The sequence below is a fragment of the Echinops telfairi genome, unplaced genomic scaffold (assembly GCF_000313985.2).
Source record: "Echinops telfairi isolate 266 unplaced genomic scaffold, ASM31398v2 ScPeMD7_29;HRSCAF=101, whole genome shotgun sequence".
Classification (NCBI taxonomy): domain Eukaryota; kingdom Metazoa; phylum Chordata; class Mammalia; order Afrosoricida; family Tenrecidae; genus Echinops; species Echinops telfairi.
In genome coordinates, this window is record NW_022103926.1 from 992573 (window position 1) to 1010589 (window position 18017).

The 18017-nt window shown below is 49.9% G+C and overlaps 1 protein-coding gene across 1 annotated transcript in view; it reads left to right on the forward strand.

The window, feature by feature from the left end:
* SEZ6L (seizure related 6 homolog like) overlaps nucleotides 1–18017 on the forward strand; it is a 222260-nt gene that overhangs the window by 134985 nt on the left and 69258 nt on the right. Inside the window, exons 4-7 of the mRNA XM_045289538.1 lie at nucleotides 382–567; nucleotides 8677–8842; nucleotides 14514–14680; nucleotides 15763–15957. Of these exons, the coding sequence (XP_045145473.1) occupies nucleotides 382–567; nucleotides 8677–8842; nucleotides 14514–14680; nucleotides 15763–15957 (714 nt within the window). The remainder of the gene's footprint in view (nucleotides 1–381; nucleotides 568–8676; nucleotides 8843–14513; nucleotides 14681–15762; nucleotides 15958–18017) is intronic.

Sequence of the window (18017 nt, forward strand, 5' to 3'; positions counted from 1 at the left end):
TTTACAGACGCAGAATGCTGCATCTTTCTCCCACAGAGAAGCTAGTGGGTTCAAACCACAGACTTTTCAGTGAGCATCTCAATGCCTTTATTTTAGTAGCTTAGAGCAACCATTTAATGGCCCACACTTTAAACAAGGTACAGAAACCTCGTTTATCAACATCAAATTGGATGTCTCTGTTTAGACTGGGTGGGACCTTCACATCTGACAGCAAGTGCCAACCAAGCACTTTCGGCATCATGGGATCAGAGAGAATCGCAAAAGCAGCCTCCCTGGCCTCCAGAGTCCCCAGAGGGCCTGACTCTCCTTCTCAGCACCTAGGAGGGGGTCCTGTTCTCTGCTGCCCCTGCTGAGAGATGCTGCCTTTGCATTTCTCCCCAGCCTTCATGCTGAGCTGCAACTTCCCCCGGCGGCCGGACTTTGGAGAGGTCACTGTGATGGACCTGCACTCTGGTGGGGAGGCTCACTTCCACTGCCACCTGGGCTACGAGCTCCAGGGTGCCAACGTGTTGACGTGTATCAACGCCTCCAAGCCCCACTGGAGCAGCCCGGAGCCCCTGTGTTCAGGTATGCTGGGCCCACACAGGGTCAGACTAAGGGTGGGGGGCCCAGGCAACAAGACATTTGCAGCCCAGGGAAAGAGCCTCCTCCCAATACAGAGGGCTGTTTCCCTTTCCATTTAAAACATTTTCCTTTTCATTGCAGTGAGAGCCATATAACGTAAAACATACTTACCATTGGTGACATTTCCTACAATCCCAGTGTCGTGCCGCCATCACCAACACTATCTAGTTCCAGAACTTTTTCCTCAACTCAAAAGGAGACCCCAACCCCTTATGCCGCCATGTCTCATTCTCCCATCCCACTGGCACCTGACAGCCACTAATTCCCTTACTGTCTCTGGGTTTACCTGTTCTTTCTGTGTATTCTGAACAAAAGGAAGCAGATTAGATGGGACCCGTGTTGTCTGCCGTCTCCCACGCCTTGTCTTATTGCCAAAGTTCATCCATGCTGAAATATCTGTGAGACCCTCATTCCTTTTGTGGAGGGAGAATATCTATGGTCTAAATATATAACCTTTTATTTTCATCAGCTTATGGACATTTGGGCTTTGCCTGTTTGAGGAGTGCTGCTCTAAATATTTGGGTCTGCATTTTTATTTGAACATCTGTTTTCAATCACTTTGGAAATAAATATATCTGGGAGGCTAATGGCTGGGTGGCATGGTAATCTCTTCTGCAGCAAGAGATCTCTTTAAAGGTGAAAATACAGATGTGTCACGTTGGGGCCTAGCATACACTGATGTCCGCTGTGCTGTGTCTGGTGGCCTCCCCTGCATGTGCAGACTGGGCGAGGACTAAGGAAGGCCCAAGCGGAGTTGATGCCTTTGAATTGTGGTGCTGGGGAAGAACAGTAAACGCACCACCACTCTTCAGAAGTGCACGCACATGCGAGTGAACAGAAGCACAGTCAGAATGCTCCTTAGAAGGGAGGCTGACTGGGCCTCGTGAGCGTTAGATGTGTCCTGAGGAAGGACCAGTCCCTGGAGAAGGACATTGCTGGGTAAAGTAGAAGGCCCGTGGTAAGAGGAAGCCCTTCAATGGATGGACTGACGCGGTGGCTGCAACAATAGCTACAACAACAGCTGCAACAACACAGCTACTATTATGCGATGGTACAAGGCCAGGCAGAATTGTGTTCTGTACACACGGTCACTGTAAACCAAACAACTGCCTGGTAGTGCTAGGTTTAAGTTATTGGAGAAATACCAAACTATTTTTCATAATGGCTGTGCCATTTTATACTTGTAGCCCTGTATGAAAGTATCAGTGTCTCCACCTCCTCCTCAACTTAATTTTTTTAATTATAGCCGTCCTAACGAATGTGCAACCCCAGTGGCATAGTGAGATATGTGTTGAGCTGATAACCCCAAGGTCAGACGTTTGAACCTACCAGCCACTCTGAAGAGGAAAGATGAGGCTATCTCCTCCCATCAGGATTCACAGCCTTAGAAACCCAAAGATTCCATTCTTTCCTCTAGGCGTCGGTCATTTGAACCCAGCAGTCACTCCAAGGAGGAAAGATGAGACTCTTTGTCCCCATACAGCTGCACCATCTTGAAAACCTGGTCGAGGGTCCTAGAGGGGCGCTAGGAGTCAGATGTGACTTGGTGACAGTGGGTGGGTAATCAGTGTGAAATGATAGCCCTTTAGGGAGATGAAAGGACTAATGGTGTTAAGCATCATTGTGTGTGTGAGTGTGGTTCTCTGCTTATCTCCTTTAAGGAAATGCCTATCTAAAGTTCACTGCCCATTTTCCAATTGGTTCGCCTTCTTGTATTGCTGCGTGGTAAGAGCGCCTATCTTCTGGGAACTGGCCTCTTATCCGGCACACCACACGCGAGTCCCTGCTTTGCTTCTTGGCTTTGCCTTTTCCCTTTCTTGCAAGTGTTCTCTGAGGCACAAAACACTGTCATTTTGACCAAGTCTGCGTTTCTCTTTCTCTTTTCTTGCTTGCATGTTTGGCACGCCTGTTGTAATGGGTTTTTTTGGTTTTTGTTTGTTTTTTTGTTTTTTAGCTCAATCACTAAGTGCTGAGCAGCATGCCAGAGGATATACCCTAATCAGCCCTCTCAGCAATCTTATATCCTGGGGGTCGTTTATGTCCATTTTGCAGAGGAAGAAACTGAGGCTCATGGAGGGGAAGTCACTTGCCCAAGGTCACCAAATAGGAATTGTTGAGGGCAGCCTGCTCATCTAGTCTGATGTCCTCTGGAAAGGAGAGCTGACGCTGTGCCAAGTCATGAGCCCTGGCAAGGGGGCGCGAAACACACTTCCTGCCCCATAGTCATTCATATTGAAGTGGTTGCCAGTATGCAAATGAGACCTGAATGATGGTGTTTGGAATGTCATTGGTGAGGTATTTTCCCCTCAAGAACCATTAGCAGTTTCTTTCTTCTTTTTTTTTTTTTTTTTTGTACAAGAGGGGAAGGGAGAGGGGGAGGGGGCAATTGATCTCTAAAACTCTATCATGTTCATTTTTATCTATGTATGAAATCAGAGAGAAATTAAGCCTCAATTGTGCTAAGGAAGATGAATAGGAAGTCATGGCCGGCAAATTGAAGCCAAACAGAGCTATCAGTCGGCTTAATAAGGCAAGGCAAGGAGCACAGAAGCAATAAATGAGCAACCACTTGGGACAGACAGATAGCCGGCACGCCGAACAGGGACAGCGTCCTATGTTGCCCCTGCTCCAGAGCCACCGAGCAATCACGCCAGCTGGGTCTGAGACGTCTGGTCTGTGGCAGGTGCCGTGTCAAGCCAGCCGAAAGTGTGTCATTGCCTCCTCACCACTGTCCTCTTAGGTTTACCATTTTACACGGAGTGGAACTTGAGGTTCGGCTGGGGTGAAATAGGGGCTCAGCCAAAAAGAGGGGCAACTCTCAATGAGATGGAAGGATTGACATGATCGATGAACTGAGACATGCCAGCGATTCTTGAGGACACTGGTGCGCTGTCTGCTGTCCTGAACGGAGGCCCATGCTCAGGGGCAACCATTTCCTTCTCGTCCACATATGGTCACCATGACACAGACTAGCAAAGAGAGGCCCTGGTGGTGTAGTGGTGATGCATTGGGCTGCGATCTGCATGGTCAGCAGTTCAAAACCACCAGCTTTTCCTTGAGAGAAAGATGGGGTTTTCTACTCCCTCGGACAGTTACAGTCCACAGGGGTTGCTATGAGTCAGCAGCAACTCGATGGCAGTGAGAGAACACCAGCAAAGCTTGAAGTCCAGCGGATATGTGGTGGAGGCCACAGCAGGTAAGCAATGCAGGCGAGGTGTGGACGGAGCTCTGGCTCACTTGGGAAAATGAACTTCACTGTAGCAGACAAGGGCCTAGGGCTCTGTCCGTGGTGCTGAACAGACCTCTTGGCAAGGGGTTTCCTGTTTGCCGTAGCCAAGGAGTCCAGAGCCTGCCGGGAGGGTTGCCTGCCCTTCTCTCCTACTACGAACTCCATTCACTCCTTCAATAAATGCTTAACCAACACCTAAACCAGTGCCAAGCTCTCCCCTTACCTCTCGAGGTACCGAATGGGGTAAATCATGCTTTCACTCGACATTTCTAAAGCACTTCCTGTGCTCCTCATGGAGTCCTTAGGAGGTGCCCATGGTGAACATGCTCAGTCACTAACAAAAGAGTTGGAGGTTTGATCCTCCTAGGGGTGCCTTGGAAGATAGGCCTGGCTACCGACTGCTGAAATTTCAACTATTCAAAACCCTATGGAGCACGGTTCTCCTCTGACACACGGTGAGTCCTCCAAGTCAAGGTCGGCTTGACATCGGCCAGTGGTGGTTTATGGCTTGTGCGCTTTTCTTGATCACAGGACCATTATCGTGAATAGTCCTTTACTGTTGAGTTGATTCCCGCTCATAGCGACCTCAGAGGACAGATAAGGACTGCATCCCAGGGTTCCGGAAGCTGCCAGGCTTTATGGAAGCAGGCAGCCTCATCTTTCTCCCACAGAGACGCTGGCAAGTCCAAGCCCCTGACCTTTCATTTCTCAACTTAACCCACTGTGCCACCAGGAATCCTTGCTGGAGTGAGGTTGCATCTGAGCTTGGTTCCCAACGCTGGCATTTATAGCCAGGTATCTCTAAACAAGTAGCTTCTTTTTCCTTTCATAAAATACTAGTTGTTCTTGTTGAACAAATATACACTGAGCACAGACTACACTACCTATCAGGAATTCTTCTAGGTGCTGAGGGTGCCAAAAAAAGAAAAAGCCCAACTCCTATGGAGTTTACATTGTCCACAGGGAAAACAACATAGTGAAAGAAAAAAACCAAGGCATCTATTCTGCTTCGAGTTGGTGATATGTGCTGTGAAGAGCAGCTGATCAGAAGGAGAAGGATACTGGGAGCCATCACTTGACAAGAGACCTGAAGGAAAAGAGAGGCAGTCAAGGAGTAGCTCCCTGGTGCCCACACAGTAGAGCTCAAGTCCTTCGGCCCTCTGTGATGCAGTCGCAGCTGGCCACTTGCACATTTGCTTTCGTTCCCTCTGTTGCCCTGGAAATTAAGAAGCAACCAAGAGACCTGAGGGACCAAGACGTTTCCATCTTATTTGATTCTCTTGTCACCCAGGAATGGCTCCTTGAAATCCTGGTCCTGGCACGAGACCCTGTCTGATCATGACCCTTGTTGCACTTCATCTCCCTTCCCCTCAGACTGACTGCCCACCTCTCAGAGATGTGCCCACCAGCTCACCTTGGGCTTGGAAGGTTGCCAAGATATCCCCCAAACAATAAACAAAAAAGACAGAAAGCTAAGAACCAAACAGCCCAAGAAGAATACACCTTCTATTCATGTGACTCATCCTGGTTCACCACTGACTTCTTAATATCTCTCTATTGGATTTCATGATAAAAGTAATACGTGGCTCTTATAAGAAAAATCTGAGACATCTAACATGTAAAAGGTATGAGAAAATCACTTTGCTATTCACGGCCTCAATCAATCCTAGCAAATAGCTTGTTGAAATAGATATAGCACACCTTTTACCAGCTCACTTTTTTTTACTTAGAAAGAGTATTTTCTTACATTTTGCATTATAATAACTATATGGGTGTAAAGCAATTTATTTCACCAAACATTTGTTATTGAATATTTGTTGCTTCTCATTTTTAATAGCATGCTGCTGTGTTCAGTGGGCAGAACAAAGGAGCCCCTGGAACCAAGGTGTGGGCTGAGAGGATAAGGGCTAGGAGTGGGACCTCCTAGAGCCAAGAGAGCAGAGTTGGCCTGGACGGTGGAAGTGCAGTCCATTAGCAAGGGGCCTCTTCTTGGAATCCAGAGGGGTGGCCAACACCTACCATCTGGAGGGCAGGGAGGCCTTGCCTACACTGTCTCAGAGAAGAGAGGATTCTTTTCAAGACCTGAGCGCTAAAGCCAATTGTTCCACTTGGTTTCAGACTATTTTGGTGCCCGTCGTTTCGTCTCTGCTCCAATTTCTCCCATTTATAACATAAGGGTCTACATTGTCCCTGTTCCACGTGAATGCGCTGTTAGCAGAGAGCTTGTATTCTAGATTTCACAGGCCCACAGAGGAAGAGGGATTTTGCCCCAGTATAAATAATTCCTAGAGACTCACACATATTTGATCCTGATGCTGCAGAAGGTGGGGTTTGGGACTTGGGGTGGATTTAAGATTTTTGCCAAGATGTGATGGGGTATATGGCTTCTGCAGGTGTCGAGGATGTGAATTTTAAGGGACTTGTGGATTGAATCATTGTGTGAGGTGACATTGGGTCAGTTCCAGCTCATAGCGACCCTACGCATACAGAACACAACACTGCCCAGTCGTCCACAATCCTTGTGATCATTGCTGTGTGTGAGCCCATTGTTGCAGCTGTTGTGTCAAGCCCCCCTCTTGAAGATCTTCCTCCCTTCTGCTGTCCCTCTGTTGTAACAAGCATGATGTCCTTTTGCACCCGGCCCCTTCTGCTGACATATCCAAAGTAAGTGAGATGAAGTCTTGACATTCTTGGTTCTAAGGGGCATTCTGGCTCTACTTCTCCCCAAGAATGCTTTGTTCATGCTCATGGTAGCCCACAGCACTTTCAGTGTTCCAACACCATAATCAACAGACATCGATTCTCGTCTGGTCTTCCTGGCTCACTCTCCAGCTTTCACGTGTATGTGAAGCCCTTGAAAATACTGTATTTTGGGTCAGGCACCCTTTAGTCTTCAAAAAGACAATTTTGGTTTGGGGTACTTTAAAGAGCTCTTTTGCAGCAGATTTACCCCAGGCAAAATGTCATTTTATTTCTCGACTCTGGTTTGCATGAGTTTGGATCCAAGTGAAATGAAATCCCTGACAACTCTGATCTTCTCTCCACTTCGCATGGCATCATTATTGGTCCAACTGTGGGCGTTTCCATCTTCTTTAGGTTGAGGTGTAATCCATAGGGAAGCCCTGGATCTTCATCAGCAAATGCTTCGAGTCCTCTTTACTTCCAGCAAGCAATATTGGGTTATTTGCATAGATCACAGGCTGTCCATGAGTCTTCCTCCAATCCTGATGCCACATGCTTCTTCACATATGCCACGTTCTGTGACGCTGTGCTCCACATACAGAGTGAAAGAGTGGGGAGGAAGGATTCAACCCTGGTGCACACTTTTCCTGACTGTAACCATTCAGTATTCTCTTGTTCTGCTCAAATGATTGCCTCTTGGCCCATGTACAGTGCTGAATGAGTACAATGAGGTGTTCTGGGATTCCTAGCCTTCGCAATGTTATTCATAATTTGTTATGATACACACAGTTGAACACTGTGGTGTAGTCAATAAAACACAAATAAACATCCCTCCGTGTTCTCTGATTTCAGCCAAGATCCATCTGACATCAGTAATGATATCCCTCGTCCCATGTCCTCTTTTGAATCCAGCTTGAATTTCTGTTGATGTGCTGCTGCACTCATTTTTAAATTATCTCCAATAAAGTTTTATGACATGTGATTTTAATGATCATTTCCACATTTTATTGGGTCGCCTTTCTTTGAACTGGGCACAAATATGGATCTCCTCCAATTAGTGGTCAGATAGCTGTCTTCCAAACTTCTTTTAGCACAGTGACTCTGTGTATTCCTTCCATCTTCTCTTGATGCTTCCTGCGTCCTCACATATCTTGGTTGTATGATCTTTCAGTATTGCAACCTGAGCCTTGAAGCTGTTCTTCTGTTCTGTCAGCCTGAAAAATGCCGAGCTGGTCTTCCTGTGTCAGCTCTAGAGGAAGTTTCTGCTTCTAGAAGGTCTACATGTGGCTTGATCTCTCTCTTCCACACTCTCTGCTCTGCAGAGTTGTCTAATCGTTTATCTATCTCATGAGAGATTGGCTTTCCATGGGTCTCCCCTCATTCAGTTCTCTGGGGTTTCGCTTTAGAGAATGGCAGAGGTCGTGGTGGTTCAGAGGTTATGGTGGTTCAGAGGTTATGGTGGCTCAGAGGTTATGGTGGTTCAGTGGTACAATTCCCACGTTCTATACTGAACCCGAACCAGAGCCAACCCCATGCCATCAAGTTGCATTCTGACTCACCAGGACCCTCTAGGACAGAGTAGAACAGCTCTGTGGGGTTTCAAAAGCTGTAAATCTATATGGAAGCCGACTACCTCATCTTTCTCCCATGAAGAGTGGCTGCTGGGTTTGAACCACCCACCTTCTGGTCAGCGATGGCTTAATGACTGCACCACTAGGACCTCTTCCATGATGGACTTCCCAGACAATGCCCTCCATGCGCAGCCACCATGCACGTGTCCGGGGAAACATCGATGCTACTGTGATGCTGAATAGCTTTCAGCAAGACTTCTGGACTGAGACCGATGGAGAAGAAGGGACTGGGAAAGCAGCCGATGTGCCCCCTGTGGGTTACAATCATCTGAAACACAACTGACCCTGAGGGTGACGCGAGACTGGGCAGCATTTTGTTCCACTGTGCATGGTATTGCCACGAGTCAGGGGATGGCGCAAAAGCAAGTGACACAACATGGGCTATGAATGGAATCAGAGGACAATGACTCTCTCTCTCTCTCTCTCTCTTACCATCTCTATCTCTTTCTTTCTCTCTCTCTCTCTCTGCCCTTCTCTCCACTCCCACCCTCTTCTACTTTCTGGACCCAGCTCCCTGTGGAGGTGCAGTACACAATGCCACCATCGGACGTGTCCTCTCCCCAAGTTACCCTGGAAACAACAATGGGACCCAGTTCTGCATGTGGACCATCGAAGCCCCAGAGGGCCAGAAGCTGCACCTGCATTTTGAGAGGCTGTCACTGAACGAGAAGGACAGGTAAGCCTCCAAGAGTCCCCACTGGACCCCTTCCCTTCCTAGAGGCTCAGAAGTGTGGCACTTGGACATGGTTAGACTTTGGCTGGTGAAGCTCAAGAGAGGGAACGCTGGATGGTGCTCAGTTCCAGTCTTTTCCATTCACAGATGAGCAGATGGGCCACAGAGAGGAAAGGGGCCTTGCTTCGGGTCACACAGCAGGGTAGGGGAAGAAGCAAGGAGGAACTCTAGGCCCCCTTTTCTACCATGTTACACCACCTGTTCTGTCCCTCACACATCTTTGTTTGCAGTTGAACGAGGAGGGAGCATGTCCTTGGCCCATGCTCTGTGCCCAGCCATGCATTAGGCTCCATGGAGGACAGGAAGGCCACAGAGAACATTGGTACCTGGGGTGATAGATAGAGAAGGACCCTGCTGGAGCAGCAATTAAAGGCTCAGCTGCTAACAGAAACATTGGCAGTTTAGACTCACTCAGCGCTTCGGGGGAGGGGGCGGTGGGAGGACCTGGTAGTCGACGCCTACAAAGCTTAACAGCACAGGGATGGAGTCCATTTCTGCTCATCAGGATCGTAGGACCGAATTCAACTGCTCCTTAAGGTCTCTGAGACTGTGAGTCTTTATGGGTGCCTACTGTCTCATCTTTCTCCCTTGGCGTAGCTGGTGGGTGTGGACCACCAACTTTGCAGTGTGCAGTCCACAGGCTAATCCCTAACAGCACAAGGTTTCCTTCCTAGATGGATTTCAAGCTAGAACATGCTCCAGGGAAGTTCTTCTCTAACACACAGGGTACCATGAGTTGAGAGCCGCCAACAACATCAACGTGATAGGAGGCTGGGCTGGAGACATGAGGGCTATGTACATGACAGAAGCAGGGGGATGCTAGAAGGCAATATCTAGGCCAGAGCAAGCTCATGGATTCTAAATGGTAGGCATAGAATCTACCGTCTTATATCTAGAGAACTCTGATATAGGTTCACGCTGAGTTGTTTGGGAACAGACATGGAGAACAAGGATGTGAGGGCAAGGAGCTGACTCAGTTGCTGATGTGAGGAAGCACGTGAGACTTGGGAAGGTGAGACAGAGAAGAAGAAGATCCAAGCTGTATGTCAGGGAGCAGTGAATGCTGTGGGAAAATGGGGCTCTCTCCCCTAGGCGCCTCTGGGAGACTGCATTGAGCAAGCCTCAGAGCAATTCAGTGAGAAGACTGAAGGAGCTGGGCTATTTATTCACCAAGCCCCATCCATCAAGGATTTCTCCTGGCCACACTAACTCCCCTAGAGGTTCTTTGTTGCCGCACAGCCAGAATGTTCCGTAGCAGCAAGGATGGCGAGACTTGGTCGCGTGAACTTTGTGTCCAAGGACACATCCTTGGAGAAGGGCCGCATCCTTGGTAATGTAGAGGAACAGTGAAAAGGAGGAAGGGCCTCAAGGAGGTGGGTGGACACGGTGGCTGCAACCAGAGGCTCCGCCATAACAATGACCTTGAGGGTGGCGCTGGACCAGGCAGGGTTTTGGTCTGTGGTTCATGAGGCCCGTCAGGAGTCCAAACCCACTCGGTGACCATGGGTTTGGTTTCGGTTTGGAGATTATGATTGTGGCTCTTCTAGGAAACAGAGCCAGAACATCACTGGTCTCGAAGATCCAGACGCTATGGAGAGTTTGAGGTCGTATGAGCTACTTCCTGCTTTGTCAAAACTCTTCCATTATTTGAGAGACGAACCCTGACACCTGGTCCCCAAGATTCAGCAGGATCAGCGGAATGAGAGCACTGGGCCCTCCTGGAATGGGTCCCGGTCTCACCCCAGCCCCCTCCCTCCTCAGAGCTATGAGCCCATGAGGAAATGAACAGGCTGTGACTCCAACATTGGCGCATCCAGATGGCGTTAGAAACTCTCCTGGGCAATAGAAATAAAGCCTTTTATGAGCCCCAGTAAAAAGCTCGAAGGATGAAAGAATGCCTGTGTATGACCCCATAAGAGAGACATCTCATTTGTGTACTGCTTAGCCCCCTTCCCCTCCCCCACTTTTGCATAACGTCTTCTAAACTCCTGGGACTGGCCAGAAGCCAGCTATCATATAGTGTTCCTCACAGTAAAAGTGGTTATACCCAGGATGTCCCTGGGCGGCAAAAACAGTGTGCTTTCAGCTCCTAACCTAAAGGGTGACGGGTTAGGCTCCCTGGGCAGCCTCAGAGACAGTTGAGGTCTGCTTTGTAGAGTACCGTGGAGAGGAGGGGGGGCTGGCGGGGCACGGAGTCATTGCTCAACGCTTACCTGGTGCCTTAGGACTGATGGCAGCAGCACGTGGAGATTCCGAGTGGCAGTGGGACTGTCCCGTACACTCTCCTCTAACGTAACCTCGTTTTTGTTTTCTCTTTTTTTTTAGCTTTTTGTTACGTTTGGATAAAAGTTCACAGAACAGCCTTCTCTTCCATTCAACAGTTTCTGCACGACGTGTTTTGTGACATTGACTGCCGTCTCTGCCATGTTTCAGCACTTGTCTCACTTCCTCTTTGGTTTCCATTTGTCCTTCTCTCTGTTTGGGAGTCAATGTTGGGTTTTGTTGTTGTTGTTTTTATCTTCTTTGGTTATTTGTTCTAAGGCGAGTGCACCGCTCTGGTATTACTGTACACTTTATAGGTCTAGCTATTGTTAAGGTGAAGGTGGAGCTACAGGGGTGCGTTCAGTTCCAGGCTAAAGAATATCTAAGGGGTCACAGTCTTGGGAATGACCCCAGTCTCTGTCCAACCAGTGAGTCTTTTCTGAATAGATGATTCTGAGTTTCTTTCTATATGTTTCTCCCACTCTATCCAAAACCTTCTCGTGTGATCCTGGTCAGAGAAGGCCACCGTGGTAACTGGGCACCATCTACTTCTCCTGATCTCACAGCTGTGAAGACTGGGTTTCCTGTGGCCATCAGCCCATGGGACTGCCTGAGTCTGGGGGCCTTTGTTTTCCGTCGCTCGTCCTTGCTCTGGACGGCAAGAGACCAATCGCTGCAGCTTAGATGGCTGCTCTCTGGATGTGGACGGTTATGCCAGTTGACCTAGAGGTCCCTCAAGGGTACGGTCCTGAGCCCCCAGAACCAGCTACTCATTCCCTCAAAGTGTTTGCTCATGGCGAAGGAGTTCTCATAACTTTTCCTCCTCGGCACCCCCCACCACCACAGTCATGGCTATATTTGCAGCCAAGGTAAACACACATAGACAAATATCTTCTCTCACAGACATATATGTATACATGGCTAGCATACGTATGTCATATCTGTTATGCGTGTGTGTGCATCCCCCATGAGGGCTGGGATCGGCTTGGGTGTCTGTGTGTCGGCGCAAAGATTACAGTTTGACGGTTGTAGCAGGACTGGGCGTGGGATCGTCCTGATCTTTGCTGCCTTTCCTTCTCGTGCTCCTCCCAGTATCTTCCTTTGTTTGGTCAAATGGTACTAATCCCCGCCCCCTTTATCATACATTGCCTTCCCTTCCCCCAAGTTCATCCGTGCCCACTCGCTAGTTAGTGCTTTTTACCCTCCCTGCCCTGGGCACCTTTGAAGCACATTTCTCTTTGTGCGTCAACCTTTTTTCTGGCCCCCGTAGCATAATGGTCTTAGACCATCTGGGTCCTCCTGCGAACCATGTCTTGTGCTCAGCGTCACCTCGTCTGGGTTCTGCCATCCTGTTTCCAGGACTCTCTAATAAGCAATGCAGTTTAAAATTCGTTTGTGCATCTATAGCACAGGGATCTAGTTATAGACCCTCCATGAGGCTGTACCCAGGCTGTGTCTGGCTTTTTGCCCTTGTGGACAGTGCGGCAGGGAGTGATTGGTGGTCGGACTCCTATTTTTCTGAGATGTCCTTGAAGGGACTTCCAAAAGGTCAAGGCAAAGCTCCCTTCCTGTCATTCCATCTTCCCACAGACTGGTCTAGACCCCACCACTACCTTGTACCTAGTAGTAGGATTGCTGGCTGACTGGTCCACTTTCGATAATGAATGGACCATTCTACAGACACACCAGTGGTGTACATGGTTCGAGTCTGTCTGCACCCTCCCCGGGATTTGCTGCTCTCTCATCTTGTTTTGTTTGATTCTTTGTTGTTTTCTTGTGTTTTATTTTCGCTTTACAACTGATGCTGGAGTGAGATGTTCTTTCATCGTTGTTTTGATTTGCATCTCTCCGATGGCTAGTCTTCCTGTGTCCACTGGCTACCTGAGAGTCTTCTCTTGGCGAAGTGTCTGCTCGTGTCCTCAGCCCTCGGCCGTCGTATCTGTGGGAGCAGATCACCAGGTCTTGCTCCCGCAGTTCCACGGGGGTTAGCCTTTGGATTAGCAGTCATGTGCTTAAGCACTGTGTCACTAAGGCGCCTACTCTATAGCTTTCTGACTCACTTCCTGGTCCTCAACTGTCGGATTAGGGACAAGCTGCTGCCAGTGGTTCCCCCTGCGTCTAGGGAAACATTGCCGCACTGGTTTCAGACTGACCATTCTCTCATGTAAAGCAGAAGTCGATACAACTGTAAGAGAAAGCCCACAGGTCAGTGCCTTGTGCAGGCTTCCGAGAGACTGTGACAGCTGCTGCTCTTGTTGGGTGCCATCAAGTCCGTTGGCACCAGCTCACCAGGGTCCGTGTCCCCGAGCCGAACTACCCGCCAGCTTTCCTCAACTGTCATTTCCAGGGGTTCACGTGACCAGGCCCCTCTTCCACAGAGCCCCAGGCTGAGTCAGTGTGGGCTTGCTGCTGAGTGCTTGACCTCTGTGCCACCAGGGCTCTTGGCTTTTTCAGTTCAGAGCTAGAAACTCATGCCTACGTATTGCAATTGGGTGAAATAGAGGGGCTACGATGAAAGAACATGAAGACTTCATGTTGGTCCAAGGCCTTGGCCTTCAGCAGACTTTATTGTGCCGTCTCCTCAAGCCCTACCCGAGGGTGGGTCAGAACCCCTAGCAGGTCTCCTGTGATAGCCCAGGAAATGGATTTTCCAAGGCGTCTGGCGGTGTGTGCAGGTTTGCTCTGTGGGGGGTTCTTGAACCCTGAGAAGCCCCCAGACCATGCTTTCTGGAGATAAGAGTCAGAGACAGGGACTGTTGAGTGAACTTGATGTATATGCCGGCTCTGGGCTGGGCACGTTTAGAAAGGCCCTATGATCTACTTCCAAGAAGCCAACCATTGAAAATGTCCTGGGGCAACACAGCTCAGCTTGGCTGCACGTCAGAGTCAACTTGCTGGAGACTCTGAAGTACGGCTGTACCCACTGGACAGACGAGGACACAGAGGTTCACCAGGGTTAAGTGTCCTTGGCCCAAGTCAGGATCCAGACCCAGGGCTGTGTAAGGCTGCAGGCCAATGTGCTCAGGCGTGATCCAGGCCTAGTATCCCATCTCCTTATGCTAGCATTGCCCATGATCCTAATACTCAGCATCATTTAACGGAGCTGGTTCGTTGCATCGTGGCCTCCTTTCCCCACCATCTCAGAGCAGGCTCGTGAGGAGTTGAACCTCGTTCTACAGAGGGGGACACAGGTTCCAGCAGGTGTGACAGCTAATTGAGGCAAGCAAGGGTTAAAGTCAGGATGTGAGCCAAGGGATGAAGCGTGTGCTCTGCCCACCCTCTTCCGGTCACCCTGCATGTCAAGGACCCAAGCAGGACCTCTCAGTCCCTTCTTTCCTTCCTCGGCTTCCAGGATGATGGTCTTCAGTGGACGGACCAACACATCCACGCTTCTCTATGATTCCCTCCACACCGACAGTGTCCCGTTTGAGGGCCTGCTGAGTGAGAGCAACGCCATCCGCATCGAGTTCACGTCCCACCTGGCCCAGGTGGCCTCAGCCTTCAACATCCGATTTGAGGGTGAGGGTCTCTGGGGGCTTCTCTTCTTGTAGTGTTTGGTGTGGTGGGAGCTGGGGGAGGACGGTGGGACAGGGCAGGGTCCTGGAACATCCAAACCAGGACTGCGAATGAATGAGAAAACCCAGTGGCCAAATGGTACCCTCAATCTTCCAAAGGCCGACGTGGCTCTGTGGACAACAGTGCCTACTGGTGGTTAATCGAACACTTATTATGTGCCGCGAGTGCCAGGAATAGCCCAGTCCATCCTCCACCACTCTGTGCGGTGGGAACTTCGACGGTCTCCGCTGTTGGAGGAGGGAGCTGAGGTCTGGAGAAAGGAGGTGGCTTATCCACAGTCCCCACTGGTAAGAATGGAGCTAGGATCCCAGGGGAGCCCAAGTTCTTGCCCACAAGCTCATCAACATACTCTGCCCAGGGAGGCCTGGTAGACTCCCACTCCCTCTTCCTCCAAGAAAAGAGGGGACAAGCCTGCCTGCTCAGCCCCTGCCACCTTGGAGTACTGAAGGAGCCCCGGTGGCATCGTGGTTTCAAGTTGGGCTGCTAATGGGGAGGTCAGCAGTAAGCCACCACCAGCCGCTCCTCAGGAGAAAGAGGAGGCTTTCTACTCCCGTAAGCAGCTACAGTCTCGGAAACTCACAGAGGCGATTCTCCGCTGTCCTATAGAATCCCTGTGAGTTTCAGTGAGTTTGGGGCAATTATCTGGTCTGGCTTCTCCAAGAGGAGTTGGCCTTTCTCATAGACAGTGCTGGTGTTCAAGGGCAGAAAGCAAGACCCTGAGGGCAGGGAACCTGGAACAAGTAAGAAGGGGCTTCAGAAAGTAGATGGGAAAATACCATTGCCTTCTCATTGCCTTTGTCCATGAACTTTTTGAAACCCCCTGATAGTTTGATGTGAGTGGGAATTCAAAGACACTTTCTGCAGGTTGAGTGGGAAGAGATTGACATCCCCATTTTAGAGATGAGAAAAGTGGGGCCCCCAAAATGTCAGCTCTGGGACTCATCTTCTGAGCCACCTCACTCACTGGAGGGTGTACAACCACCCACTTGACCTGCTACCTCTTTTGTCTCCCCTGCCCCCTCCAGCTTTTGAGAAAGGCCACTGCTATGAGCCGTATATTCAGAATGGGAACTTCACCACATCAGACCCGACCTATAACATTGGGACCACGGTGGAGTTCACTTGTGACCCCGGCCACTCTCTGGAGCAGGGTCCAGCCATCATCGAATGCATCAATGTCCGGGACCCTTACTGGAATGACACGGAGCCCGTCTGCAGAGGTGAATGGTGCCCTGAGAACCATACCCCTTAGATGCTCCAGCCCGGGGCATGCCACCAATTTATAGAATCAGTCTGAGGCTTAGAACCCTCTCGGGGGTCCTTGTCCTTTGGGTCAGGGCTCCTGGTGGCCCTTGGACAAATTTAAAAACAGACATTTTTAAAGGATCTCCTTCCTTCAGGGACACCCCACCATTCACAGCTTGATGGGCAGATTTCAGCTTGGGTTTGAGCCCCTGGGCAGGGCACAACCCACCCAACAGCACATGGCAGACTGCAGTGTATTCATTCATAAGGCGATGATAATATTTTTATTAGACTGTCTCTCTGCCAAGCACATTAGCTAATCTGATCCTCACCACAGTGCTTGCTGTTGGTAAGTGCCATGGAGTTGATTCTGACCCATAGCAACCAGGGACACAACAGAACCATGCCTTGCCTTCTACACAATGGTTGCTCGATGCCATGCCTTCTACACAATGGTTGCTACGTTGGAGCCCATTGTTGCCACCGCTGTGTCCATCCATCTCATTGAGGGTCTTCCTCTTTCTCATTGACCTTCTACTTCACCAGCATGCTGTCCTTCTCCAGGGACTCGTCCCTCCTGATGACATGTCCCAAGCAGGTGAGACACAGCCTCGCCATGCTTGCTTACAAGAAGCACCAGTGCACGTCTTCCCCAACAGAGGCGCTCATTCTGCATAGCCCCTCTACAGGCGAGCAAGTGAAGGCATTGAAGTGTTGTGTCTTCAAGTGCCCTGGAGGGGGGTGTCATCCGGACCCCGATCCCTCTGGATGATGTAGGCTGTGTAGAACCATCACCCATAGGACTTGTTTCCTTGGGTCTAAGTTTGTTGAGGTGCTGGAAGCCTGTGGAATAAGTGAAAGGGAGTCCTAATGGCCACTGCCTGGATACTGGCTGGCATGAAGTCCCGGCCTCTTCGTGGTGAGGGATGGATCTTTGCCTTAAAGGTGGTGGTTTAACAGAGTGGGATTTATCGGGGCGCTGGCCTCTGCCATGTTGAGAAGTTTCCAGAGCAATAAACACTGAATGGAATGTGTGGAGCGGGTGCCAGCCGAGCCCGGGCTCTGCTTCCAGCTTGGGGCTGGTGCCTCTCAATGCTGTCAGCTAAGGCTACTGAGCACGCACCACATGCCGGGTGCTTGGACAGCCCAGGCTTGATGAAGCCTTGACCTGACCCAGTGCGGTCGGTCTTGGCCTTTCTCCCACTCTGAAAGGACGGGGGAGCCCTGCTGGTGCAGTGGTTAAGCACTCAGCTGCTAACCAAAGAGTTGACCGTTCAAACTCATCGGCTGCTCTGAGCAGAAGATGAGCAATCTGTTCCCGTCAAGATCTCAGCCTCGGAAGCCCTGCGAAGCAGTTCTACTCTGTCCTGTAGGGCTGCCATGAGTTGCCATCGACTCCATGGCAAGGGCTTTGGTTTGGGTTTTTGGAATCCATGCTCTAACGCAAAGGTCAGTGGTTCTAAACCACAGTCACTCCATGGGAGAAAGAGGTGGCCATCAGCTTCCATCAAGATCACAGCCTCCTACTCTGTTGCTAGAGGGTGGCTGTGAGTTGGAATAGATGCAATGGCAGCAGGACTATCAAGGAAAGGTAATGAGGTTCTGAGACTGGCTGTGTTTCATCTGCAGTCACAGCTCCTAGTGTGAGAGGCAAGATTTGAACCCAAGTCTAGGTGATTTGCGTTCACTCTCTCTGTCTTACTGACCTAGAGTAGTTATAACGGAAATACCTTGAGGGTGTGGCTTAAACAAACAGATATTGACCTCCTCACAGTCAACTTTGGTTCCCAAAGTCTAACCAAGCTCACTGCCATGGGCCAACCTTGACCCACAGCAACACTTCAGTGACCCTCAAGGGCAGAATAGAGCTGTGCGCCTGGGTGTTTTACAGGAGCTGAAAGCCTCACTTTTCTCCCTTGGAACAGCTGGTGGGTTAGAGATGCAGACCTTGTGGTTAGCAACCCATTGTGTGACCCACTCCTCTGCCACAGCACTTTTTCTCGTGGTTAAGAGGCTAGACGTCTGAATCCAGTGT